The following is a 27,364-nucleotide window of genomic DNA, read 5'->3' on the forward strand; positions in this document are numbered from 1 at the left end:
GTACAAATATCAATAAACTATAAACATTTATTTCCAGACTCTCAATTCTGCTCCATTGTTCTATATGTCTAGCCTCACGGCAGTAACACATTGTCTTGATAACTGTAGCTTTATAGTAAGTTTTGAAATAGGAAAGTCAGACCCCCATGCTTGTTCCTTTTTACAATTGTTTTGACTATTTTAGGTGTTTCTCATTTCCATATAAATTTTAAAATCTGTTTGTCAATTTCTGCAGGAAAAAAAAAGCCACTGGAATTTTGATGAGGGAAGTACACTGAATCTACAGATCAATTTGGGGAGAACTGCCTTCTTAACCGTATGGAATCTTCTCATCCTTGAATAGGCATATGTCTCCATTTTTTAGGTCATTATCTTCCCTCACCAAGTTTTTGTAATTTTCAAGGTACAATTGTTGCACTCCTGAAATTCCTTAAGACTTTCTATGTATTAGATCATGTCATCTGTGAACAGACAGTTTTAGTTCTTTGTTTCCAATCTTGATGCTTTTAATTTCTTTTAGTTGCCTGACAGCACTGGCTAAAATGTTCAGAACTAGGTTGAAAAGAACAGGTGAGATTGGACATCCTTGCCTTGTTCCTGATTTTCGGGCAAAAGTGTTTAGTCTTTCACCATAAAGTATAATGACAACTATAGGGTTATTTTTTTTGGATTTTTTCTGTTTTTTAATTTTTATTGGGGTGTATATGTTTTTATAGATGTCCTTTTTAGGTTGCAGAAGTTCCCTTCTATTTCAAATTTATTAAGAGTTTTTAGCATGAATGGGTATAGGATTTTGTCAGGTATGATTTTTCTGCATCTATTGACATGACCATGTGTTTTTTGTCCTTAATTCTATTAACATGGTATAGTATATTAATTGATTTTTGGAGGCTAAACCAACCTTGCATTCTTAGGATAAATCCCATTTGGTCATGCTACATAATCTTAATATTTTGTTAGATCCAGTTTGCTAATATTTTATTGAGGACTTCTACATTTATAAAGATCTATCATCTTCTGCTTGTCTGACTTTAGTATTAAGGGGATACAGGCCTCATAGAAAGAGCTGGGAAGTGTTCCATCCTTCTTTATTTTTTGGAAGAACTTGTGGAGTATTGGTATTATTTCTCTTTTAAATGTCAAATAAAATTCACCAGTGAATACCCAGGAAAAAAACATAATTCAAAAAGACACATGCACCCCAATGTTCATTGCAGCACTATTTACAATAGCCTGGTCATGGAAGCCACCTAAATGCCCACTGACAGATGAACGGATAAAGAAGATGTGGTACATATATACAATGGAATATTACTCAGCCATAAAAAGGAACAAAATTGGGTCATTTGTTGAGACGTGGATGATCTAGAGACTGTCATACAGAGTGAGGTAAGTCAGAAAGGGAAAAACATATATTGTATATTAATGCATGTATGTGGAACCTAGAAAAATGGTACAGATGAACTGGTATGCAGGGCAGAAATTGAGACACAGATGTAGAGAACAAACGTATGGACACCAAGCGGGGAAAGCGGCAGGGTGGTGGTGGTGGTGTGATGAATTGGGCGATTGGGATTGACAAGTATACACTGATGTGTACAAAATGGATGACTAATAAGAACCTGCTGTATAAAAAAAAAAAAAAAATCACCAGTGAAGACATCTTGACCTGATCTCTTTTTTTCCTTTTGGGTGAGGGGAAGATTTTTAATTACTAATTTAATTTCTTTCCTTTTTATAGGTCTATTTAGATTTTCTGTATCTTCTTAAGTCAGTTTTGGAAAATTGTGAATGTCTAGAAATTTATCCAATTTATTGGGATTTGTTTTAAAATACTCTAATTTCCACCTCCAAAATTCAGTAGGGAGAGGTAAGTGAGAAAGATGAAACAATATTTGTAAAAATGTTGATAATTGTTGATGCTGGGTGATGATTACCTGGGATTCACTATACTATTCTAATTTTGGGTGTTTAAAATTTTCTGATTAAAGTTTTTAAAAAGTAAATTGCTATGGAGCAGCAAGAATTAGAAAATTTCAATTTAAGAAAGATATTTCAGATAAACTCACCCCTCCTCCCTACTAGAGGAATATATATTATATAAAGTATACAAATATATTAATATATAAAATACATAAGTATCTATTCTATGATTACTACATATTAATATCATACAAAATTTATATGGAAGAGCAAAGATTTAAGAATGCCTAAGATACTCTTGTAAAAGAACAAAGGCCAAAAAAAGAGAACTTGTTCCAACAGATATCAAGACTTTAAAGTATTGTATTTAAGATCATGTTGTACAGTGCAAGAACAGACAAATAATCTATTAGAACAGTAGAAAGCACTGCAGATCAGTAGGAAAGGATGGACTATTTAGTAAATGGTACTGAGACACGAGGAAGAAAGAGGGAATATGATAGGGTCATCTAAGATAACTTAAATATTCTATTTCTTAACTTGAAAACTAGGATCATAGGTTTCACTCTTTGTCTTTTAAAAAATTGTTATGATGAAAATTTCAAAGAAGTCTGAAACAGAAAAATATAGAGGTTACTATAATAAATATATAAAACTATCACTGAGATTTAACAACTGTTAACATTTTGCTTAATTTCCTTCAATGATTTTTTTAAGTGAACTGTTGTAAATTACAGATATAATGACATTTAGCTATTCTATAGAGTATTTTAGCATGCATCTTTAAAAATAAGGCCATTTTCCATAGTAATATGTAATCATAATAACATTTCATAACTAATAAAATTAACACTAATTCCTTAATATTATCTAGTATCCTCCCTATATTCAAATTTCTCTAAATGTTCCAAATGTATTTGTTCCAACCAGGATCCAATCCATATATTATATGGATTCCTTATTTCATCTCTTATGTTATTTCATCTCTTATGTTATGTTATTTCATCTCTTATGAATCCATGTTATATGGATTCCTTATTTCATCTCTTAATTATCTTTTATTGATACTTTTAAAATTGTATCTACATTTTATATGCTTAAAAAATTATTTTTCCCTCAACTCTTTATTTTAGAATTTCCAAATATTCAAGAGTTGAAAGAACAGTACAAGGAACACCTATATGTCCTCACCTAGACTGACCAATTGTTGATATCCTGCTACATTCGGTTTCTCTCCCAACTCTTATGTGTGCTTGTGTGCGCACACACACACATACACACACACTCACTCTCTCTTTCTCTCTCCACCCTCTTTTTTTGGCTAAACCATTTGAGAGTAAGTTGGTGCAGTTATCAGCACGCATTTGCTAAGAATAAGGATATTCTCTTAAATTTTACACCTTTCTGCATGGATATTTCATAATACATAAATGAAACCCCCCAAATGGTAGAAAAAACCCATTAAAGAACTCTTTTATGATCTTGGAGAAAGTCATATGTAGTTAACTAATTCAAGTACGTAAAAAGAAGCAAACGAAAAACTACTGCACAGGACTAAACTACCATGAGCAAAGTCAAAAGGTAAACAATAATCCAATGGAAAATTGTGCAAAGGGTAAGAAGAGACAGTGTGTAAAAAATACACATAAGTGGCTTTTAAACATATGAAAAAGATGTACAATCTCACTTTTCATAAGAGAAATATAAATTAATGTGACCCTATGTTACCATAGACTGGCAAATCCAGAAGTATAGTAACACACTACGTTGGTATGGTTGCAGCATGGTAAAACATACTCTCACATATTGGCAGTGGAAATGTAAATTGATACAACTACTATGGAGGGCAATTGCACAATTAATTAAAAACTGCACATGCATATATCCTTTCATGCTATATGCATTTGGTGGAATAATCCCACTTCTGGGAATCTCTCCTATAGTTATATTTGCACATATGTAAAGTTATGAAATACAAGCTTATTCACTATAGTATTGTTTGTAAAAATGGAAGACTAGAAATGACTTATTATATGTCCATCCATAAAGATTCTGACTAGTTCAATAAAGTATAGTATATCCACATATGCAGGCATAAAAAAGAATGATCTCTAGTTTCTTATACAGAAAGACTTCAAAGATAAATTAACTTAAACAAAAACAAAAAACCCACAATTGTACTATTCTCCTATTGGGGTAAAAAAAATGGGTGAAAAAAGAAGATATATGTTATTTTGCTTTAACATGCATACTATGTGCATGTGAAGTAGAAAACTGGATGGCAAAGCAACAGAAGAGAAGGGAAATTATTCTATATGCATTGTAGCTTAATAATTTTATATCTTAAAATATTTAAAATTATAATTAAAAGGATATTTAAAATGCTAATTTTCTTTTAAACAGAAAGTTAAAAAGTTACTGAATTAAAGATACTGAAAGAAAAAAGAAACATACCTTTGTGGCTTCCATTATAATTTTGTTAATTTTCTCTTTATCTAATCCTTCCATTCCGGCTTTATTATCATTAAGTCCCACCCTTAGCAGAAGATCATCTTTGTAATTGTCATTCTTCTCCTTTGTGCTGTCATTCTTCTCCTCTGTGCTATCCATGGTGTAAACTTAAAGTTAAAAAAAAAAAGTTAAAGTTAAAATGGCTTTTTTGGGAGAGGGGTGGACATTTAAAAGTTAAAATGATATAGAAATCAGCAAAATAAAAATGACAGTTAAGATTTTTTGGCTATGGAGAAATAATTATTACTCAGATTTTAGAATTATTATCCCAAGATTACCATACTCTTGGAGGGAAGAAAGGAATCAACATTTCCTGCCAACCTATGCTAGCCACTATGCTTGGTGCTTTACACTTGAATTTTACACAGCAGCCCTGAAAGGTAGATATTATTATTATATATATATATATTTTTTTGCAGTACGCGGGCCTCTCACTGTTGTGGCCTCTCCCGTTGCGGAGCACAGGCTCCGGAAGCGCAGGCCCAGCGGCCATGGCTCATGGGCCCAGCTGCTCCTCAGCATGTGAGATCTTCCCGGACGGGGCACAAACCCGGGTCCCCTGCATCAGCAGGCGGACTCTCACCCGCTGCGCCACCAGGGAAGCCCAAAGCTAGATATTATTATTCCCAATATAAAGAGAAAAGAAACCTAAGTTTTAGAACATGCCTAGCGACACAAATTTGATAATAAGTGACAACATCTGTGTCCGACAGTTCATATTTTTCCCATATTAATACACTGTATAAGAAATAAATACAAAATAACAGTTTTCATGCCTAACATTAAGATCAAAAACATTTATTACTTACTGTTTGCAGAGTTCTGTTCTTAAATCAGTGAAAAAATATAGGAAGAAATATCTATCTACTTCCAGGAAATCATTACATTTTACAATGTTATGTCACTTCTAAGATTAATTTCAAATAATAATTCTTTAGTGTCTTTATATAATGCTTTATAATTTACCTTCACATACATTCACTTTTAAAAACAATTATTACAACCATGCAAAGTAGACTTGCTCATTCTCATGTTAGGGAGAAAGAAATCTGAATTTCAGGAAGGTTAAATGAATTGCCCATCACAATGGGTAATTATGATAATAACTGATAATAAGCAATTATGATAATTATCTGATAATATGCAAAAGAACTAGGATTTCAATCCAAGTCTTCTTACTCCAAGTCTAAAGCAGCTACCATGACATCAGAGCTACCTCCAATTTGGGGTTCACTTATACTACAAATAAATGGCCAGGTGAATATCTGCCATGAATCTACAACAAATTATGGCAGTGATTTCTCATTTGCATGATTTACAGAGGGTTCACTTATTCTACTCTGCCTTGAGGACCTTCCCTCCCCACCGCTCCCCTCCTCTTCCCTTCTCTTCTTTTCTTTTCTTTCTATTTAACATCCATCACCATATATAGTTGTTTTTTTTTCGTGTGATGAGAACTTTTAAGATCTACACTCTTAGCAACTTTCAAGTATACAATACAGTATTAACTATAGTCACCAAGCTGTACATCTCCATGACTTATTTTATAATTGAAAGTTTATACCTTTTGATTCCCTTTACCTATTTCCCCCATCCCCCTACCCCTCACCCCTCCCATCCACACCCCATCCCTGCCACTGGCAACCACCAATCTGTTCTCTGTGAGTTGTTTTTTGTTTTTGTTTTTAGATTCCACATATAAGTGAGGTCATACAGTATTTGAATTTCTCTGACTTATTTCACTTAGCATAATGACCTCAAGAGGACCTTTTCTTGATAGCTGCTTCCATTTTTGACACCAGCAAAGAATAAAATAAATTATGGAAGGAAATTTGAATACTGTGATTATTAGTGACAGTTCCATTAGAACAAAAAAAGTGTATAACACAGTAGTTCTCAAACTTTGTGACACATTAGAGGGATGTCTGGAGGGATCTTAAAACTCCGGATGGCCAGGTTGTATCCCATACCAAATAAATCAGAAATTCTGGGAGTAGGAGCCAGATACCAGTATTTTTAAGAGATGCCCAGATAATTCCAGTGTGTCCTAAAGTATTGGAACCACTAGTGATGTTGTTTCTAGGTACCTAAGGGAATATAGGTTGATTTTCTGTTCTTATCATTTGAATTTTTTTCTCTTCAGGTTTCACATTCAGCCTAATATTATCCTGTATTTTGCCTTATGCTTTAGTAATCCAATAATTTATCATTTTCTAGTAAAACAGGTGAATGTAATTCATTCATAATTTCCCCAAACCAACATTACTGAAGAGGGAAGAGGCTAAATACAGACATCCTACATTTAAGCTGTCTTGTCCTTTAAATGTTAAAATGTACGAAAGGAAAAGAAACAATTATTGAATGCCTACTACTTCACATATAGTATATTACTTAGCCCCAAAACTCTGAGAATTGGTTTTGGTCCTTAATCGGCGAGAAGAACTGGGCTACCAGCAATACTGGCGCCAGGCAAAGTTGTGAGATAGGTAGAGTTAGTTTTCATTACCTTGCTGCCTTTTTTGTTTTTTGGCCGCACTGAGTGGCTTGTGGGGATATTAGTTCCCCGACCAGGGATCAAACCTGGGCCCCTGGCAGTGAGAGCCCGGAGCCCTAACCACTGAACCGCCAGGAAATTCCCATCTTGCTGCCTTGTTGATGCCCCATCACCAGGTAACATATATCCAGTTTCATGGGCACAGGCTTACTATCATCTACATGCTAATGACTTGCAAGTTTACAGCTCTAGTCCAAATGCCTGCCTGACATCTCAAATTTAGCAAGTCTGAAATTGACCTTCTCATCTGCCTCCATCCCCCAAACCAGCTCTAATTTCAGCCTTCCTCATCTCAGTTGAAGGCAACTCTAATCCCCTCCAACTGCTCATGCAAAACACCTTGTAGTGATTCTTGACTCTCCTCTTTATCACACCCCACATCCAAACTGTCAGGAAATCCTGTGGGCTCTACTTTCAAAATGCACCCTGAATGTAACCTCCTCTCACTATTTTCACTGCTTTCACACTAGTCTGAACCACCATTATTTCTTGCCTGGATTATTGCAATAGCAATAATCTTAAATAGTCTCTGTTCCTACCCTTGCCCTCCTATAGTCAATTATTAACACAGTAGCCCAACTGATTCTTCTAAATCATGAGTTAGGTCATATCACTCCTCTAATAAAAACTGTACAATGGCACCTCATCTCACTCCAGTATAAAACCCCAAATCTTTACAGAATCTGTATCCCTATTATCTGTTACATGTCTACCCTCATACCTAATACTCTCCCCCTTGCTCACTGCTTTCCAACTTTGCTGTTCCTCAAATCAGCGAGGCACACTCTGACCTGGAGGCCTTTTGCACTGGCTGTTCCTTCCTCCTCGATGGTTCTTTGGCCAGATATCCTCTTGTCTAAACCCCCTTATCTCCTTCAAGTCTTGGCTTAAATGTCACCTTCTTAATAAGGGCATATCCTGACTTCCCTATCTAAAATTGTAGCCTGATTATCCCTCCTACACCCTCTTTCCAATGACCCATTGCTTTTCATAGTTTACTTACTTATTATGTTTATTGTCTACCTCTCCTGTGAAAATGTAAGTTCCATGAGGGCAGGGAACTTTTTCCCCCACTGATGTATACCAAATGCCTCAAACAGTGCTTGGCACAGAGTAGGTGGTCAATAAACATTTGTTAAATGATCAAACTCAGTTTATATCATTTTCTCATTCTTTTATTCACCTAGCAAGTTCACATAATCACATTAAAAGATTGGGAGAAAAACTGCTTTTCTGAAGTTAATTTAAAAATACTTTGTTTTCTCTTATTTCAATATTACATATGTAAGGACAAGTATATGAGCTTAACCACTTTTGATTTTATGAGCCTTATTTTCCTACGAAATTTCATGGTTAAATTGGTTTATTAAAGCTTTCAGGACTTCTATTATAATATAAGAATATTTTGAATTTACATATTAGAATGCTTGCTAGGCTCCATTAATATTAAAAAATTCTAGCTGGTATTTCTACTTTGGGAAATTAAGTTACTTTGTTAAATTTAATTTGTTTGATTAATATTTTTCAATTATATCTAAATCTCAGAAAAATCAATGGACAAAGGTAATAAACAACATACTAAGTTTTAGTATACTTGGATCTCTATGAGTTCCTTTTGGTACTATCATTTGTGTTACTATGGTGAGTCTGCTTTTGTTGTTATTGGTTAGTATTTCTGTTATTTTCAAATTTCTAAAATTTCTCATTAGCACTGGTTATCTGTATTCTTCCCATTAGCTCTGAGTTTCTTTATCTAGAAGTCCACAAATTGAAAGGGGGAGCTTCTAGCAGAGATGATCACATAATATAACAAAGTATGATAAATTCCACATTTTTCTGGGAAGTGAGATTTAGTACTACTTCAAATGGCTTTGTACGGACAGCATATAATGGAAGTGCCTAGTATGATGTCTGGTACATGATAAACTCACAATCAATACTTATTATTTATTATTAAAGTTAAGCCAAATTTCCAGAGCTGTGAAAATCACTAGTCCTACTTTTCTTACTTCGCTCTTTAAGATAAAGAGACTCTAAAAGGGGACAGGGTACACTGTGAGCATCCTTGAGAAAAAGCTAATGTTCACAGATCATACAGATGAATTTTGTTTTGCTTCCAAAGAAGTATTTGTCCTACGATTACTGTGCACTCACATATAGTCACATATATAGTCCCAAGGTCTATGAATGGATATAATTGTGACTTACAAACAAAAAATTTTTTTGAGAAAGAGAATAGTCAAACATTTTTATAGTTCAATATTACAGAATACAGTCTGTTAACTTCAATTCAGAAGCTGCACAAACAGTAATGCACAGCTCAAAGGAAAGAACTCTGGGTTCCTGTGGTTTAGCATATTGGTTTAAAAGCACATTTTCTCTGAAAATATTCAAATTCTTCCAGTCTGATTCTACCACAGACTATTCTGGTTACCAGTTTAAAAATGTAAGGGCAACCTCTGTTTTGGTGATAGTAAGAAAGGAAAATTAGAATTTTTCAGAAGGAATTCTAAGAAAGAAGTTTTCTGTGGTAGGGTTCCTCCTCCGTATAAAAACCACACAAAACTATGTAAACAGTATCAAAAGTGCTTAGCATATTGACCAAAGTCACCTGGAATTAATCTACCAGGAAACAGGTAAAATATACTAAGGGTAGCAGAGAGAGAGAAGGAGAGGATCAAGCAGGAGGGGAAGGAAGAGGGGAAAGAGGAGGAGGGAAAACTAAACTATAGTAGGCTCCTAGACAGAGCTTGCTTCCTATTTCTAACATACTGTAAATAACCAAACTCAATAACCAGCCCCCCCAGAAAACCTTTATATGTCTTAAGAACAAATATTATTTTTAAATCCCTCAAATGTTCAAATATTTAATGTCTGAACAGATTAAGCACCCAGTACAAAACTTCAGACTGTGATTAAATGTTCTTTTTACAATCTACACTTAAATACAGTGAATGTATCAAATTAAGAATATTACTCTAATTTTAATGTAGTAATTTCCAAATTAATGCCTGACCTAAAATTTTCTTTCTCATTTCTTATAAAAACGTTTTTTAAATTTTCAAAAAAATTAAAAAATCACAACCCCAAGACTTTAACAGATTAATTTGTTAACATGTTCCTCTCCAATTATTTTACACACACATATATGAACATATATACTCAAACTGCATGCCTACAATTTTTTAAAGAAATTAACATTTAAAAAATAAATTTATTTATTTAATTTATTTTTAGCTGTGTTGGGTCTTCATTGCTGTGCACAGGCTTTCTCTAGTTGCGGTGAGCAGCGGCTACTCTTCGTTGCGTCACACGGGCTTCTCATTGCGGTAGCTTCTCTTGCTGTGGAGCATGGGCTCTAGATGCACAGACTTCAGTAGCCGTGGCACACGGGCTCAGTAGTTGTGGCTCACAGGCTCTAGAGCCCAGGCTCAGTAGTTGTGGCACACGGGCTTAGTTGCTCCGCGGCACATGGGATCTTCCTGGACCAGGGCTTGAACCTGTATCCCCTGCGTTGGCAGGCGGATTCTTAGCCACTGTGCCACCAGGGAAGTCTCTACAATTTCTATATGATGGGAATTAAAGCACAGAGGCACCTCTGTATTTTTAGCTTTAGTTTTTTATATCTTTGCAAAATAAGATGTACAAAAATTTCAAAATTATTTGAGATAGGATTATCTGCAATATTTAATAATTTATATGTATCACTGAGAGAAATAACAGAAATTATGTAACCCCACAGATCTTAAACCAAGGGGATGTATGCTAAAAGAAAACTTAAGTTGGGAGTTCCCTGGCGGTCCAGTGGTTAGGACTTGGCGCTTTCACTGCTGTCCCCTGGGTTCAATCCCTGGTTCAGGAACTAAGATCCCATAAGCCACATGGCTTGGCCAAAAAAACCCTCAACCTTTCACCAAGGATTTAAGGTCTATTCTTTAAGAGAGAACCATGCATATATTCTCTTCAATTGTCTTTTTCCTTCCTGAGTTGCCTATTAATTTAATTTATTTCAAAGATGAATGAGACAGAAGGCAGTCAAAAACCCTACACTCTACATAATCCTACACATGTATAACATTCGCACTTAGAGAATAATAAATTGAAATTATCTGCTTCTTAGTACAGAATGAAATATATCCTGATACAAAACACATTAACTAAACATCAGTTCAGGGACTTCCTTGGCAGTCCAGTGGTTAAGGCTCCACACTTCCAATGCAGGGGGCACAGGTTTGATCCCTGGTTGGAGAACTAAGAGCCCACATGCTGCGTGGTGTGGCCAAAAAAAAAAAAAAAAAAAAAAAATCAGTTCAAAGGTAAATTCCCAAAGCTCAGTTTATACATTCCTATTCTGATGATGAGTTGCATATTTTGTAAAAAGTCTTCCAGGTTCTTTAACAAGGAAAACTTTGTTTATACTCACACAAAGGAGGTAGGCCAAGAGGTTCTTTCATTGGGTATTAGATCAAGTCAGCAAAAATATTTACTTTTGTAGACGTGATACCAAACAGATTAATTGTTTTAGTTGAGGTATATAGTAAAGCACACAAACCTTAACGGATAGTTGAATACATATGGTCTTAGAAAAGGAGGAAAAGATTCTCTTGTGGTACCATTTTGGGTACTGTAATAACTTTTAAAATTCTACAATCTCAAATGTTACCATTTTAATATAGAATTGCATAAGAAGCCAGGATAATAAGGGAAGGTTACACCACTAGTAGGAAATTTCAACTATTATATTATCACTATACTATCTCCTATATTATTAGAAGGAAAATATTTAATAAGGTCAGAAAGAGTTGTACAGGATATTTTATTTTCCTGTCCTGGGAAAATGATCATTGCAATTACCTCCTCTGCCAAATGGCTCCAATTTTTTCTGAGCCCTAATCTTGATTCACTGCTGATTTCTTAAACTTCTCATGGCTCTAACAGTCTACGGCAGGAGTTTAAAATATTTTTAGCAACGTAACCCTTTCACATGAAATCTCAAACTTTTCCTTAAATCTTTGTTCTACAAATGCTGTACAGCTCTCTTATAATTTCTTCATATATATTCTATCACTAAAGTAAAAGAATAGGTAGCCTAAAGAAAAGGAAAAGTTAATAATAACCTTCATTTCTTTGGTTCTCCTGATTCCTTAGAAATACCTGTGTGAACACTGATATATACTGAAATTGTTACCAACTCCAAGACTGAACTAACAGTTTTCAGCTGACAATTGTTTACTATTGATGAATTTTAAAAGATGGTTTCCATAAGAAGTCAGGCTCTAAAAATCATTAGTATTATGTTTTCTTCCTGGTCTTATACATGCCTGAAAACCAGAAACAAAAAATTAAATTAAACATCCAGAAAATCTGCCAATCATAGGAAGAAAAATTAGTAAGAAGTTGTGATTTTGTAGTAGTTAACCCAAAATGATTTAAAATATATCTACATGCCTCCCCCCCACCCTAATAAATAAAAAACTCCATAAGTATCTGACTTTTGTTCAGATTATACTCTGTTAAAAGAACTTTGGTTTTAAAAATTAACAACCTATTTGTAAATTATTACTAACATAGTTATGAAAATACATTTAAATAGACATGACCTAGAAGAGCACCTGATAACAAAGGATCTGGAATTTATATTAAATTAGCAAAAATAATTATTCTTGATGAGATGATCTCTTTCAGGGTTATATGCTATAAGTGGGGGGGTAGTAATGATTTGCTTTTAGTGATACTAAATTTGTTTTGAAGCATCAACTAACATTAAAGGAAGGTTTGTGAAAGGAGCATAAATTAAAAAACCCTTGCAAAACACTGAGCTAGAATAATTTATTAAACTATAGAATTTGGTTCTTTAGTTTCTCATGAATTTTAACGGTGCTTAGTGATTTTTCTCCTGGGCCTTGTTAATTGCAATTCCTACAACTTCCCTTCAATCATCAACCAACTAAACTTATTCCATTAATCCATATATACTGAACACTCACTATGTGACAGGTAATTTTAAAGCTTTACTTGCTCTTTAATAATAATGTAACTGTTAAAAACATATCAATAGTTTTATTACTTATTTTTGTCTATATTTTGAAAGTCTAGCATTATTGTCTACATTCTTAGACATACATTTCTGTATGCTAGAAAATAATGAATCTATGAAAGATGTCGTATATATCTCATTTTTACAGCACCTTAATCAGGATCATCATATAGCAAGTTCTTTAATAAATACTTTAAATGAAGATGAAGATAACTGTATATTAATAAACTATATCACCATAACAGCATGCATATTCCATAATAATATTTTTCACCTTACTTGACTGAGAAGAGGACCTGAAATTACAGTAAAAGTGAAACAATGAAAGGGGTGGGGAGAAAAACAGAAAGCAAACACATTTACAAAATAACTATCATGAGGATTCTACCAATACTTAAGAATACCACAATGCTCTATATAGTATGGCTTTAACATATTAACAAAATAAGTTTTCAATGTAATTTCTCAATGTAATGAAAAGACGTTAAAAGTTAGAGACTCAAAAGCTTGGGGAGAAAAACAGAAAGAAAATGTATACATGCAGAGAGTGGACACTAATATCCCTGTTCATCTATTACATATGTACACTATGTACTTTTTAGACTAAAGTATTTTTTACTGTTATAGTGAAACCTATTAAATGACAACTACCCCTAACAAGTTTTTAACCCACAAAACCAAATAGATATAAATAAAAGATAATGAAATACAATTTCAATTTTATTCAACAGTAAGAAAGAATAATTCTGCTTAGAACATGCCTGACTTGGCTTTCCTCTGAACAACAGGAAACAGGACAAAAGGATAGCCTACATGCTCTTCGAAATTCTGTTTCTGAAATCAGTCTTAATGCTGAATGTTAGAACTGTCCATGAGATGTGACTTATTCCTAAGTAGCTGTATGCAGTGTATTAAGGTATCAATGAGAACCTCCCCCTCCCCCCTCAAATAAAGTTGTCCTTGGAGAGTTAAATGGTAAAAATCAACACACAAGGGAGTCTAAGATATATATGCAAACTCACCTTAAGGATCAGAGTAACAGGCAAGTCCTAGCAGTATGAACATAATATAATAATTGATGTCAATAAAACAAAGTCTTCCAATCCAAATGGAGTGTGGGTAGTTAGAAACAGAACAAAGAAAAAGAAAGTAAGCAAGGTAAATATTGGCAATGCCTAGTTAAATATCCATCATCACAACAGGGATAACCTAACTTAGTGCTACTAATCATTTAGAATCATAATTGAGGAAAAAAATATGAGACTGGGATATAGTAAAAGGACATCAAGCCTATATTTGAAACCAAGATATGAGGAGCAGTCACAGGGCTGGGGAAAATGGTGAGAATTTTCGGGGCTCTTGAGCTAGTGAGGTGGGAAAAAGGATCGAATTAAGAATGGGCATAACATAATTTTCACTATTCCTATAAGTCAATTACAACAGGATGGAAAGCATGTTATGAAGGTTCTATTACAGCTTTTACTTCTTCTAGCTTCTCACTATTTCTCACCTACTCCCTCCTCTGCTTTTCCCATCACTACTGCCAATGACTGCTACAGTAGAGGAAGAACAGAAAAGGAAGAAATATAGTAACAGACAATAGTAATGCACAACACATATAAACAACAGTAACGCAGGGGAAGGGGAGGAATGAGGAAAAAAAAATAGTACCAGCATATATAGGAAGGAGAGAAATTCTGCAGCTGTCTGGCTGTGGGGACCATTCATACATAAAGAATGCACATAAACTGGTCAGATTAACTACAAGGCTCCTTTTACTCAACTAGATTTTATGATCGGCTTTTGGTATTTTTCTCAGCAACCGGAAAATTTGCTCAACTATTTAAAAAACTTGACAGATCCTTTAATTAAGTTAATTCATAGACTGGTACACTTGGGTTACTTACACTGGATATGAATATACCTGTAAAGATCTAAGTCTAAGAGAAAATCACTAATTTGGGAGATAGGCAGGCCAGATGTTGACTATTGACAGGTAAAATGCAATCATTTTTTTGCACCAACTCAAAAGTTTAAGATACATAGGGGAGCAATGCCCTCAATATTCCTACATTCACTTTACAGGTTTGTATACGACCTCCTTATTTGAATACACTCACAAAGATATCACAAAATAATTCTGTATAATGTCATAAAAGATGAATACATGCAAGTTTCTTGTAGCCCCTAATATTTCTGAAACTGGTGCTTACATCATCAGAAATGGACATAGACGCATTCACATTTTACATAAATGAATATCCACTTTGATATACTTATGTAAATATCATTTTACAAATGCATATAACACCACAACAATTGGGATATACATAGTAATAAAAAGACTGGTTATACTAATGCCATTTATTAACTTAGCATTTATTTAATACACAACCAAAGCCATACGGTTATTAAGGATGAAGCCCTAGGATTCACCCAGGGGCTGTCTGCTTGCTCACTCTGAACTCAGGGAGAATCACCATAGTGGCAGAAACTACACGATTCTTTAATAGGCCTGACAGGAACACTAAGCCTAACAGGCTAATATGATTGATTAATAGTCAAAACAGGAAAAGGAAAAAAAAAAAGCATTCAAAAGGGCAAGTAGTACAGGCTAAACTGGAAAAAGGCTTGCAGAGGAGCTCTTAAATCTTTTAAACTTCTGAACTTCATTTAGGGGACATGCTGAATGTCACACACAGAGTTATAAGCCATAAAAAGATCTACCAATTTATAATATTGCTAATGTGACAAGACTCATTAAACAGTTTACATGATAACTTGGTGGAAAGAGATCAGCAAACGAGGACAATCCTTTTTTCTTTAAAATTCCAAATAACCATTGTCTTCACTAAAAAGACCTGGAGCAGGTGGCCTACAGAGATCCAGTAGAAGTAGGATTAGATAACACGATTAGAGAACAGGATTTATCACTGTCAGGTGGTAGGAGTAAAAGTTACCTGCTTGTAACTTACAAAATACTATAGTTACATGTATACCTTTCTTATCTTGTTTTCTGTTCTAATCTCCTTGAATGCAGACCCCCACAACCCTCGCTCTTTTTTTTATCTGTCACTATTTTAAAACTACCCACAGGGCTTCCCTGGTGGCGCAGTGGTTAAGAATCCACCTGCCAATGCAGGGGACATGCGTTAGAGCCCTGGTCCGGGAAGATCCCACATGCCGCGGAGCAACTAAGCCCGTGCGCCACAGCTACTGAGCCTGTGCTCTAGATCCCGCGAGCCACAACCACTGAAGCCCACGCACCTAGAGCGCGTGCTCCGCAACAAGAGAAGCCACCGCAATGAGGAGCCTGTGCACCGCAACGAAGAGTAGCCCCTGCTCGACGCAACTAGAGAAAGCCCACGTGCAGCAACAAAGACCCAACGCAGCCAAAAATAAATAAAATAAATAAATTTATAACAACAACAAAAACTACCCACAGTAGTCAGCATAATATCCTGCATATTAGATGCTTGTTGAATTAAATTATTAACTGAAAGATAAGGTAAAATACATTAATTATATTGACTGCCTTCTATGTGCTGAGCACTACTCTGGGGACTAAAATTAGAAAAAAAGTGGATAAAAATTTTAAACTCATGTTTTAGTGGAACAAAATAATATATGCAGTCTAATACTGCACATATTAACCATTTATCATGTGCTAGTCTGTGCTTATGCCTTTGAAAAGAATTAATATCTGTGTGGTGCTTGACAATGAGATTTTCACATATGTTAAATAATTCTTTCTCCTCAGAATGCCCCTTTTCTTACCACTACAGTTAGAATATAATGCAAATTATATATACTAGATATGCCTATTGTTTCCAGTTGGCCTCCCACTCCCAACAAACCACAGAAGAAGTAGACTTACACTCCACACTTTTGGGAAGAGCTGAGTAGAGCACTGGCTGGCCAACTACCTATTTCTTTTAAGAATCTGAACTGAGAGACATTGAGAGAGCTCTGAAACTGACAGGTAGTTAAAACAAGTTGGACAACATGCAAGATGAAATTTGAAGAGACAAATAAACTGAGATTGAGAACACAAGAACATAGAGATGAAAGATATCATGAAGTCCCAGAGATGAATAGAAAAACACCAAATCCTCATTTTCCAAGTATTGAAATACGTGTACGAGGCCCGGCTGAGGATTCAGAGATCTCTACAATAACATCTCTTATTTGAGCTACCCCAAACATATTTCTGATTCCTTTAGTCAAAGAGCCTTGATAAGATCAATAATAGTATAATACCCAACTGGTCAACCAAAATAAACACCGATAAAAGTATTCCAATGTGGTTCATTCTGAAATTGTAACCTCCTACCATTATCTCCTTCCAATAGCTTGCTCAAATGCTATCCTACCACCATCCTTTGTCTTCAAGTATTGGGGCAGGGCGGGGAGGAAGGACTCAGACACACTACTGGGCAGCGTAAACTAATGCAAACTTTTTCGAGGACAATTTGATAGTCTCCCACTGTAAAATATTCTCTGTTTGAGCAGCCCACTATTGGGAATTTACCCCCCAAAAAGAGCTAGACAAGTGCACAAAAATAAAGTTAAACTAGTGTTTCTTTATAGCGTTTTTGTAATAGCAAAACATGAAAAATGTTGATTGCCCATCAAAAAAGGAATTCTATGCAGTCATTAAAACAAACGCTACGGGGCTTCCCTGGTGGCGCAGTGGTTGAGAGTCCGCCTGCCGATGCAAGGGACACGGGTTCGTGCCCCGGTCCGGGAAGATCCCACATGCCGCGGAGCGGCTGGGCCCGTGAGCCATGGCCGCTGAGCCTGCGCGTCTGGAGCCTGTGCTCCGCGACGGGAGAGGCCACAACAGTGAGAGGCCCGCGTACCGCAACAACAACAACAACAAAAAAAACGCTATGAAATAGATGTTCACAATATACTGTTAAATTAAAAATGCAATTTGTACAATGGTAGAGTGTCCCCCCCATCACACACACAGACCTTCCTTGACTTATGATGGGGTTATGTCCCAATAAACCCATCATAAGCTGAAAATACCTTTAGGTAGGAAAAGTATTTAATACATCTACTGAACATCATAGCTTAGCCTAGCCCACCTTAAATGTACTCAGAACACTTACAATAGCCTATAGTTGGGCAAAATTATCCAATACAAACCCTATTTTATAATAAAATGTTAAATAGCTCATGCAATTTACTGAGTACTGTACTGAAAGCGAAAAGCAGAACATGTAATTTACTGAGTACTGTACTGAAAGCGAAAAGTATATGGGTACAGAATGGTTGTTAAGCCCTCATGATCATGTGGCTTGCTTCCACTGCCCAGCATCACAAGAGAGTATCATGTCACATGTTGCTAGCCTGAGAAAAGATCAAATTTCAAAATCCAAACTATGGTTTCTACTGAATGTGTGTTGCTTTTGCACCATCATAAAGTCGAAAAATACTAAATTGAATCCTTTTAAGTAGGGGACTGTCTCTATATGTTTATATTCTAAAAATTACAAATAGTGCTCTTAGGGGGGAAAAAAGAAGGGGGAATGCTTAAAAAACCAAGTACAGTCCTCCTTCAGTATCCACAAGGGATTGGTTACAGGACCCCCTGCGGATACCAAAATCCATGAATACTCAGGACCTCTATGTAAAATAGTGCAGTATTTGCCTATAACTTATGCATAGCCTCCTGTATACTTTAAATCATCTCTAGGCTACTTATAACACCTAATACAATGTAAATGCTGTGTAAATAGTTGCTGGTGGGCAGGAAATTCGACTTTTGCTTTTTGGAGCTTTCTAGAATTTTTTTTTTTTTCTGGATATTTTTGACCTAAGGTTGGTTGAATCCGAGTATGCGGAACCCATAGATAGGGAAGGCCGACTGTACCATATTTCACTGCTTCAAGAACACACATTTTTTTCATTTAAAAAATCGGGATGCTTCATATAATCCTTGTCAGTGAGACAGCAGTTGTGACATAACTGTCATTACATATGTATCAAAATGTGAAGGATAGGGGTCAGCAGCTTGGGGAAAATAACTCTGAAGACAATGATGGGGCCTTTTAAAGAAATCCTGTAATCATCAATTCTCTTGATGGTAAAGAGGAAAATGTATGGAAAAACAGGGACATTAACAACTCTAAGTTGAAAATTAATTTAGAACACTGTGTGTAAAGAGATTAATCTTTAATTTATATCATTTATAATTACCATTTCTTCTCACAAGTGATACATATACACATGCACAAACATACTCACATGATATATTTTTTTCATACAAAATGGTACAAAGAGAAAAATTCAAGTGGTCCATAATTTCACCCCCCAGATTATTATTCAAGACATTAAAATAGGGCAAAAAAATCAGTTGTTTTATTCATATGCTGTATTTTGTTCACTTGTACTTTTGTTTTTAGACTGTTGCTACTCATAGATCATTACCTCTATTTCATAGATTAGTATCTCTAAGTTTTCAAAATCAAGTTTCTTATGTAAATCCCCAGTTTTTAACTAGTTATGTTTCAGCTGGGAACAGTATTATAAAGATTACAAAGAACAGTTAAATTCCCAGGTTAGCTAAAAAGGACTATTTAACTCCAAATGCATCTTTACCATAATAAATACTGTGAGAATACAGAACCTATAAGCTCTGTTATGGACTAAATTGTGTTCCCCTCAAATTCATATTTTGAGGACCTAACTCCCAATGGGACTGTATATGGAGACAGGGCCTATAAGGAGATATTTAAGGTTAAGTGAGGCCATAATGGTAGGGCCCTAATCCAATAGGGTTGGTGTTCTTATTAGAAGAGGAAGAGGGACCACAGCCACCCAGACTGTGGTATTTTGTTATGGCAGGCTAAGATACTAACGAAGGCTTTTTATAGCATCATTTAAAAACATTAGACAATGTCTTCAATTTCAACTTGGGACATCCTCTCCTACTACAGTTCTAGCATCAAGAAGAAATATTCCCGGGAATTCCCCGGTGGTCCAGTGGTTAGGACTCCATGCTTTCACAGCTAAGGACCCGGATTCCATCTCTGGTCAGGGAACTAGGATCCAACAATCCGTGCATCGCAGCCGGGGTGGGAGTGGGGGGGAGGTGCGACTGGTATTCCCTTCCATGCCTCTACCTGTTGATCAGTAAAATTGCAAGATTCTCACTTCCAGCACCTCTGGGTTTTTGGCTTCTGTGTCATTGCAGTGAGAGAGTGAGGTAGGGATGAAGGCTTTGGGATTGGTGTTTTGTGGAGAGAAAAGGTGGGAGAATGAGGTGAAGTGGAAGATGGGGAGAAAGAAGAGGAACTGAAGAACTCTAGTGGGATGAGAATGAACGCTGCAATCAGGATAGTTGGGCTCAAACCGCAACTATGCTCTTTACTGCTGTATGACCTTTGGAAAGTTACTTAACTTCTCTGGGTTCAGTTTCTTCATGTGAAATATTAGAAATAATAGAAATAGGATAGCAATAATAAATTCTTCATTGGGGTTAAATAAGACAGCATAGACGTAAGCAGTGGGTAAATGAAATGCGCAAAATCATTACCTGAATTAAGAGCATAGTTGCTCTGATATACTCATCTACAGGATATGTTATTTATTTACACAATTCTTCCCACTTTTAGAGGTATTCTGAAGCAAAGAAAAGAATATGATCTTTAAAATCAGATCTGTGTTCAAATCCTAAGTCCAACACTTAGTACCTATTTGGCACTGGATAAGTTACTTAGCAGCACTGAGCTTCAGATTCATTATCCTTAAAATGAGCCCAACAATGCTCACCTTATGTGGTTTATAGGGAATAAGTTAGATCAGATACGTAAAGTGCCTGACGGAGGCTAAGAGTTAATACTGTAAAGATGTCATTTTCTTCATAAAATAAGTGCATTCTTAATCCAAATTCCAACAGAGTGTTTCATGTAATTTGACAAGGTGTTCTAAAATTCATCTGGAAGAGAAGATATACAAAAATATCCATATGAAAAAGAACATCAGGAGAGTTCTGGTATTATATACGAAAATAGTATAAAGTTAAATAATTAAAACAGTATGGTATTAGCACAGGTATAGACAAGTAGATCAATGAAAAAGAATGGAGTCCAGAAACAGACCTAGATATATGTAGATTTTGTGTATCATATAAATATAAGCATAAGAATAGGCAATTAAATAAAATGTTGGGCCAAGTGGCTGTCCTTAAAAAACAATTCCTACCTTATTCCATACGCAAAAATAAATCCCAGGTGGATTCAAGTTTTAAGAGTTAAAAAAAAAACTACTAAAAGAGAAAATATGGAATATTTACAGGAAGGTTGGGGAAGGTTCTAAGTTAGCGAGAAAACTGAGAAGCTGTCACTCTCACCATAAAGAGAAAGCTCATGTATTTTACTACTGTATTGCAATTTCTTCCCATTAGCAAAAATGAAGTGAATCCCAACCTCTAATGTGGTATTCTGAACAATATACAAAAATCCTTCTGTACTTAAAAACATTTTTAAATAGTCTTATAAGTATAGAGAGACAATGTGGCAATAGCTTTTATTTATTTATTTAGGCCATGCCATGGGGCATGCAGGATCTTAGTTCCCCCCCACCCCAGGGATCGAAACCATGCCCCCTTCAGTGGAAGCGTGGAGTCTTAACCGCTGGACTGCCAGGGAAGTCCCACAAAAACATTTTTTAAAAGACAATTTCTCTCATATTAATTTTAAATACAATGAAACAATTTCCTACTGATTAAGTGGGTACTGTAGTCATATTAGTGTTGGTGGTTACAGTCACACAACTTAGAAATGCATAAGGGATTTCCCTGGTGGTCCAGTGGTTAAGAATCCACCTTCCAATGCAGGGGACGTGGGTTCCATCCCTGGTCCGGGAAGATCCCACATGCCGCGGAGCAACTAACCCTGTGCCCCACAACTACTGAAGCCCGCGCGCTCGAGGGCCCGTGTGCCACAATTACTGAGCTTGCGTGCTGCAACTACTGAAGCTTGCATGCCTAGAGCCCATGTTCCGCAACAAGAGAAGCCACCACAATAAGCCCGCGCACCATAACGAAGAGTAGCCCCCGCTCACTGCAACTAGAGAAAGCCTGCTCACAGAAACGAAGACCCAACGCAGCCAAAACAATTTTTAAAAGAAAACAAAAATAAATATATACTATGCTTCCATGATTCTAAATTGCATTATGAAGTGGAGTTCTCAACAATTCACAATCATTTCCTTGAGATTAATGACATTTTAAAACCTAGAGCTCAAAAGAATCAGAAAAAGGATGTCAACTATATTAGGTAATCGGAAGGCAAAGCAAAATTTAATTGCTACAATATTTGATATTCTAAAGGTATAATTTACTAATTCAATAAAGAGGAAAAATATGCTAAGTGGGTTTTTTTTTTGAATGACAAAATTTGGATTATGTTTTAATTAACATGTTGACAAAGTATTTTCAAAAGCTTTATCTCAAGGTTTTATTCATCTGAATGGCTTTCAACTATGCATTGTCACTTGATTTCATAATGGAAAAATGATTTGTAACTGATTTACAACAGATCCAGCATTTTCAAGTGTAAATCTAGGAAAATGAAAGATTCATAGGTACTTCTCAGAGACACTTTCCATCATTCCGTTTTTTTCCTGAAGATCCCAGTTAAGTTGACCTCTTTGGCTACCAGAGCTATTTCCGGCCACTGTGCCTTTTCCCCTAGACTCAAAATTTCATTTCTATTCTCCTGTCACCTACAGTAAGCAGGTATTCTTTCTAAGGTTTAATAAGTAATTTTACTGTTGGCAATTATTAGGAAATTGACGAGATAGAGAAGTAGCAAACAGGATGAAAGAACTGAAGCTACAAAGTTATAGCTCTCCCCATAAAAGTTATCCTTGTAATGTATGCAAAGAGACTAAACAAGATTTGTTAGATCTTCTATTCGTCTTTCCACTAATTCAATTCTAGTCTTAAAGCAAAGCCAGCCTCCTATTGCCTAATCCCTTATTACTTAATAAGATCAGTGCACTTTGGTTTTTGTTATACATGACAGTTTCTATTCCAACTCCTCCTATGTTTCAGAGGAAGGCAGGTCAGTAGAGATTGTTGTTAACTTGGGTGTCAGGAAAACACTCATTTACAACTAAGAGAAAACTCCAGGCTCTCATCTCACATTCTTATTTTACTTTAACAACTCTTCAAAGTCATTTATTCTCTGACATCTTTAAAATTACTTTCCACATAAAAACTCTGTAAATCTAACAACGAAAAGCTCTTGCTCTGGTGAGAAGGGACTAAATGCTTCCTTCTAAACAGGGAAACGTCGTGTGAAGTCTAACTTCTAAAGAGCGAGATGGAAGACTTCGAAATTCGCAGAGGTGGTTTGACGGAAAGAAACGCCCTTGTTATTAGAGAGGTCGCAAACCCCTGGCCCCCGGTTGAAGCGGAAGCGCCCACTATACTTCTGTCCGGGCAAGTGGCAAGATGCTCCCGGGCTTTCGGGAAGCCGCCATGGAGGGCAAGCCCGGGCATCCTCAGCAGAGTTATCTCACGTCCGGGCCCACAAGCCCGGCATAAGTTCGTCATAAACACATTAGGCTGAGATAGAAACGCGGCCGAGGGGACGGGTCACGCAACTGTCAAACGAAGCCCACCCACCCCTTGCTCGTCCCCAAGGCGGCAAAACTTACCAACGCGACTCTCCCTCCAGTTGCCTCAGGACCGCGACTACAACTCCCAGGAGGCTGCGCGGCGTACGGAGCAGCGTCCTTCCCAGAATGCAGCACAGTGGCGTCCCCATCCCTCCTTCTCCTTTCTCCGCTCCTCCTACTTTTCTACCCGGCGTCACCCGGGAGGGCAGGAGGTAGGTTGCGGGAGGGCACTCCGAGCCTCGGCGTGTCGCGTCAGACGTTGGGAGGAGGACGGGGCGGGGAGCTGGGGGAGAATGGGAGGACGAAGGGGAGGGGAGAGGGGAGGGGAGGGTAAATAGTGGGCCAGGCAGGAAGATGGCGGCGGTAGCGGAGGTGTGAGTGGACTTGGGTCTCTGCAGCTAGATTTTGTTTTCCCCTCTTCCTCCCCTTTTCGTTTATCCCGAGGTTGGCATCGAGGGGGCTGAGTTCGGGTGGCAGCGCCGGGCAGAGCGCAGGGGTCACGGCGACGGCGACGACGGCGGCGGCGGCTGACGGCTGGAAGGGCAGGCTTCCTTCGCCACTTGTCCTCCTTCCCCGGTCCGCTCGGTGTCAGGCGCGGCGGCGGCGCGGCGGGCGCACTTCGTCCCTCCTCCAGCTCCCTCCTGCTCCCGAGCGGGCACTCCTTCCTTCGCCATCCTCCGACGCTTCACCGCGGGGACTGGGCGCCTCCGCCGGCGCAGCTCAGGGAGCGGGGGCCGGTCTCCTGCTCGGCTGTCGCGCCTCCATGTCGGATAACCAGAGCTGGAACTCGTCGGGCTCGGAGGAGGATCCGGAGACGGAGTCTGGGCCGCCTGTGGAGCGCTGCGGGGTCCTCAGCAAGGTGAGCAACCCGCGGGGCCGAAGACCCCTTGCCCAGACTCACCTGCGGCGGGGCGAGCCGCTGAGGGCATGGGGTGGGGCTGGGCGCGAGGCACAGACTCTGCCGGGGCGGGGGCTGCGGAATGTGCCGGGGTGTGGGCCCGAGTACTGCGGCACGAGTGCCCGGGCCAGGGTTGGGTGGGGGTGGGGGCAGAAGGGGACTGTCTTCCTCGCCTGCTCTGGGGCTCGGCGGCCTGGGACCGGGAAAGACCTGTCCCAACCCCGGATCCTGTTTGGGAGCGGGATGCGCACCGTGACTTGGGACCCCGAGCGGCAGCTGTCCGGGTATAGCAATTTGGGTTGGGCAACAGCGGTACCCGAAGGACTGGGCATGGGAATCGTGCACCTCAGACCTCTCAAACGAGATTAGTCCGGGAGATGCCAAGCAGAATAGGGTTGAGGGGTTTCTGCAGACCCTGCTTTTGAGACAGAAGCCGTAGCAACTCGGCTTGGTGCTGAAATCTGAGGTGATAAACTATGCCAGGCTAGATGTAGTGAAAGATCTCAATGAGAGGAGGAGTTTTGTACTTTTCCCCTTACTCTTTACCCCAGTTCAGAGAAGAGCTATTGAATAGTCAGGTGATAGGTACAAGAAATATTCACAGTAACTTGAAACTTGTCAGAATGGAGACAGACCTTTAGTCCAGGAAGAAGAGCATTATTTAATAGTAAAATATTCTTACAGTCAGTGGGCCAGAGTAAGGAAAAGACATCTTACTTTTACTAAATTTTTTAAAACCACTTTTCCAAAATTTTTGCAAAGCAGATAGTCATTTGTAGAGTTTGAAAGCTAATTAATTGAAATGGATGAAGCCCTTTTTAAGAGAGAAGGTGGGTGATCTTTTTTTTGGTAGTACATAGTTTGGGGTTTGTTGGGGTTTTTTTTATTTTTCTTTTTTTGTTTTAACGTTTTTGCTATGAGAAGATCCACATTGTCTTTTTTACTTCCTTCTCTCTTCCTGTTAAACTTTTAGAAATGGCTGGAGCTAGCAGTTAACTTGGAGAGGGGGAGCAAGGTCCAGTCTCTCAACAGGCTGGTCATAAGACCCTAGATCATGTGCAGCCACTGGCTATTAAGAAATCACCCTGCTTCCAGTATACATACTTTGGCTAAGCATTGGGACGTTGTTTGTGGAATTGTTTCGTACTAGCTTTTATATTGTCTTTAGAAGACTGAGAAAGGACCTAAGAAAGGCATAAGTATGTCAGAACTAAGGCTTGCGAGTGTTAACTATAATTTGCATACAGAAAAATTATGGTGTGTGTTGATACTGTGATCATTATTGGAATTTCAGTGAAAAGTTTTCAGTAAAGTGAAGCTCCCTAGAGTTTCTTTGGATTAAATGTATTGTGTAATTTAAGAATCTATATTGAACATGTTGTGCAATAGGTATACATTTCTCTTTGGAACTGTTATGAAATGGGCTCTTTGCTTCTCAGTGATTCAGGTAATTTCACCCCTGTTTTCTCATTAAATGAGAAGCAGACTTCCAAATTAGTATTGTGGAGTGTTAGGTATTTTACAAAACAAGCCGTACTTTTGAACTATTGATCATCACTTTTTGGGGGATAGGAGGATCGTAGTGATTGGTGGAGTCACCAGTGCTCTGAGTATGTACTATATATGAGTATCTGAGTATCACTTACGCAGAGCAGTGTAGTAAGTGTATACTTTATGACAAAAAAATGGAAGACTATCTTCTTGATATCTAAGTGTATAGAAATGTAGTATTTGACCACTTCTTTGGTTCGTAAATAACTTCATTGTTGCTGCATACATAGAATCAACGTAGTTTTGGAGTTCTTGTTAACAGCTATGAAGGAAATTTCCCTGAAATTTAACAATTTATGGTTACATATGTTTTCTTGGAAGCTTTTTAATCAGTAATATTTTTTTATTGAATGAATGCTTTTAAATTTAAAGTACATATATATTTTCAGCCTTTGTATTCACCTGGTAATTTTAAACAAAATTAGAACTCAGCCTCTGTTCTTTTCCTTCTGCTTAGTAATGTAGTTAAGTCCAAATACTAATTTGTTTTGTCCCCCCACTCCTCCCCCCACCAAATGGAGTGAGTTTGGAATGGTGGTGGTGGAGTAAACTTGTACACCAGCCCAAAGGTTTTTTTTTTTTATATAGATATATTTTCTACAGACTTCCTTCTTAGGCACATAAGTTCCAAAAATACTGAATAGACAATAATTCTAGGTGGTTATAACACATATCAAGATAGATTGTGGATGGGGAAAGATTCATGCCTTAGTAGGACTTGAGAGCAACTAAGCCTTGGTCAGTCTCATCCAATTCCTTCTGAATTCTCTCCATCCTTTTTATCTTATCTTTACCTTAACGTCTTTTCCACATACCTAACTGTTGGCTGAAATTCTGTCCATGTGTAGAGTCCATCTCAACTATTCTTTTCATAAAGACTTTTCTTATTTCACCAACCATCCCAGAGCTCCTTCCCTTAAATTCCTATAGCATTTTATTAGTAACTTGCTTCTGACTCTTATTCTAAATGTATTTTTTTTCCTCTTGAATTTATGCTTGCTGGACTATTGGAGGCAGGAATGTTTGCTTCTCCTGCAGTGTCTGCATATTGCCTTGCCTCTGTTAAATGGGGAAGAGCCAGGGAATGTTACGAGGGTAGAGAAAAGGCAAAAATCTGCCTTCTAGCTGTGAATAGGAGTTAACATTTTCTGCGTAAATCCTGAAGCTTATGTAATTATTGGGTCCTCTGTAAGAAAAAAATATGAAAATATGGACACATGATTTCTAGGGCCCCTCTGTCACCTTGGAAGGT

General features: G+C 37.4%; 2 protein-coding genes across 3 annotated transcripts in view; one reads left to right on the forward strand and one right to left on the reverse strand.

Annotated features, from left to right (window-relative positions):
• Positions 1 to 23,784, reverse strand: part of POLK (DNA polymerase kappa) — a 61,546-nt gene extending 37,762 nt beyond the window's left edge. The window contains exons 1-2 of the mRNA XM_082836070.1: positions 23,703 to 23,784; positions 4,378 to 4,541 (exon numbers count right to left, since the gene is read on the reverse strand). Coding sequence (XP_082692196.1) covers positions 4,378 to 4,533 — 156 coding nt within the window. The 5' untranslated portion in view covers positions 4,534 to 4,541; positions 23,703 to 23,784. The remainder of the gene's footprint in view (positions 1 to 4,377; positions 4,542 to 23,702) is intronic.
• Positions 23,785 to 24,039: 255 nt separating this feature from the next.
• CERT1 (ceramide transporter 1) overlaps positions 24,040 to 27,364 on the forward strand; it is a 123,246-nt gene continuing 119,921 nt past the window's right edge. Inside the window, exon 1 of one of the 2 annotated variants that reach the window (XM_082836072.1) lies at positions 24,040 to 24,522. In XM_082836072.1, coding sequence (XP_082692198.1) covers positions 24,427 to 24,522 — 96 coding nt within the window. In that variant the 5' untranslated portion in view covers positions 24,040 to 24,426. The remainder of the gene's footprint in view (positions 24,523 to 27,364) is intronic. The other variant, XM_082836071.1, reaches the window with a different exon arrangement.

Source organism: Leucopleurus acutus (genome assembly GCF_964270905.1).
Source record: "Leucopleurus acutus genome assembly, chromosome: 3".
NCBI lineage: Eukaryota > Metazoa > Chordata > Mammalia > Artiodactyla > Delphinidae > Leucopleurus > Leucopleurus acutus.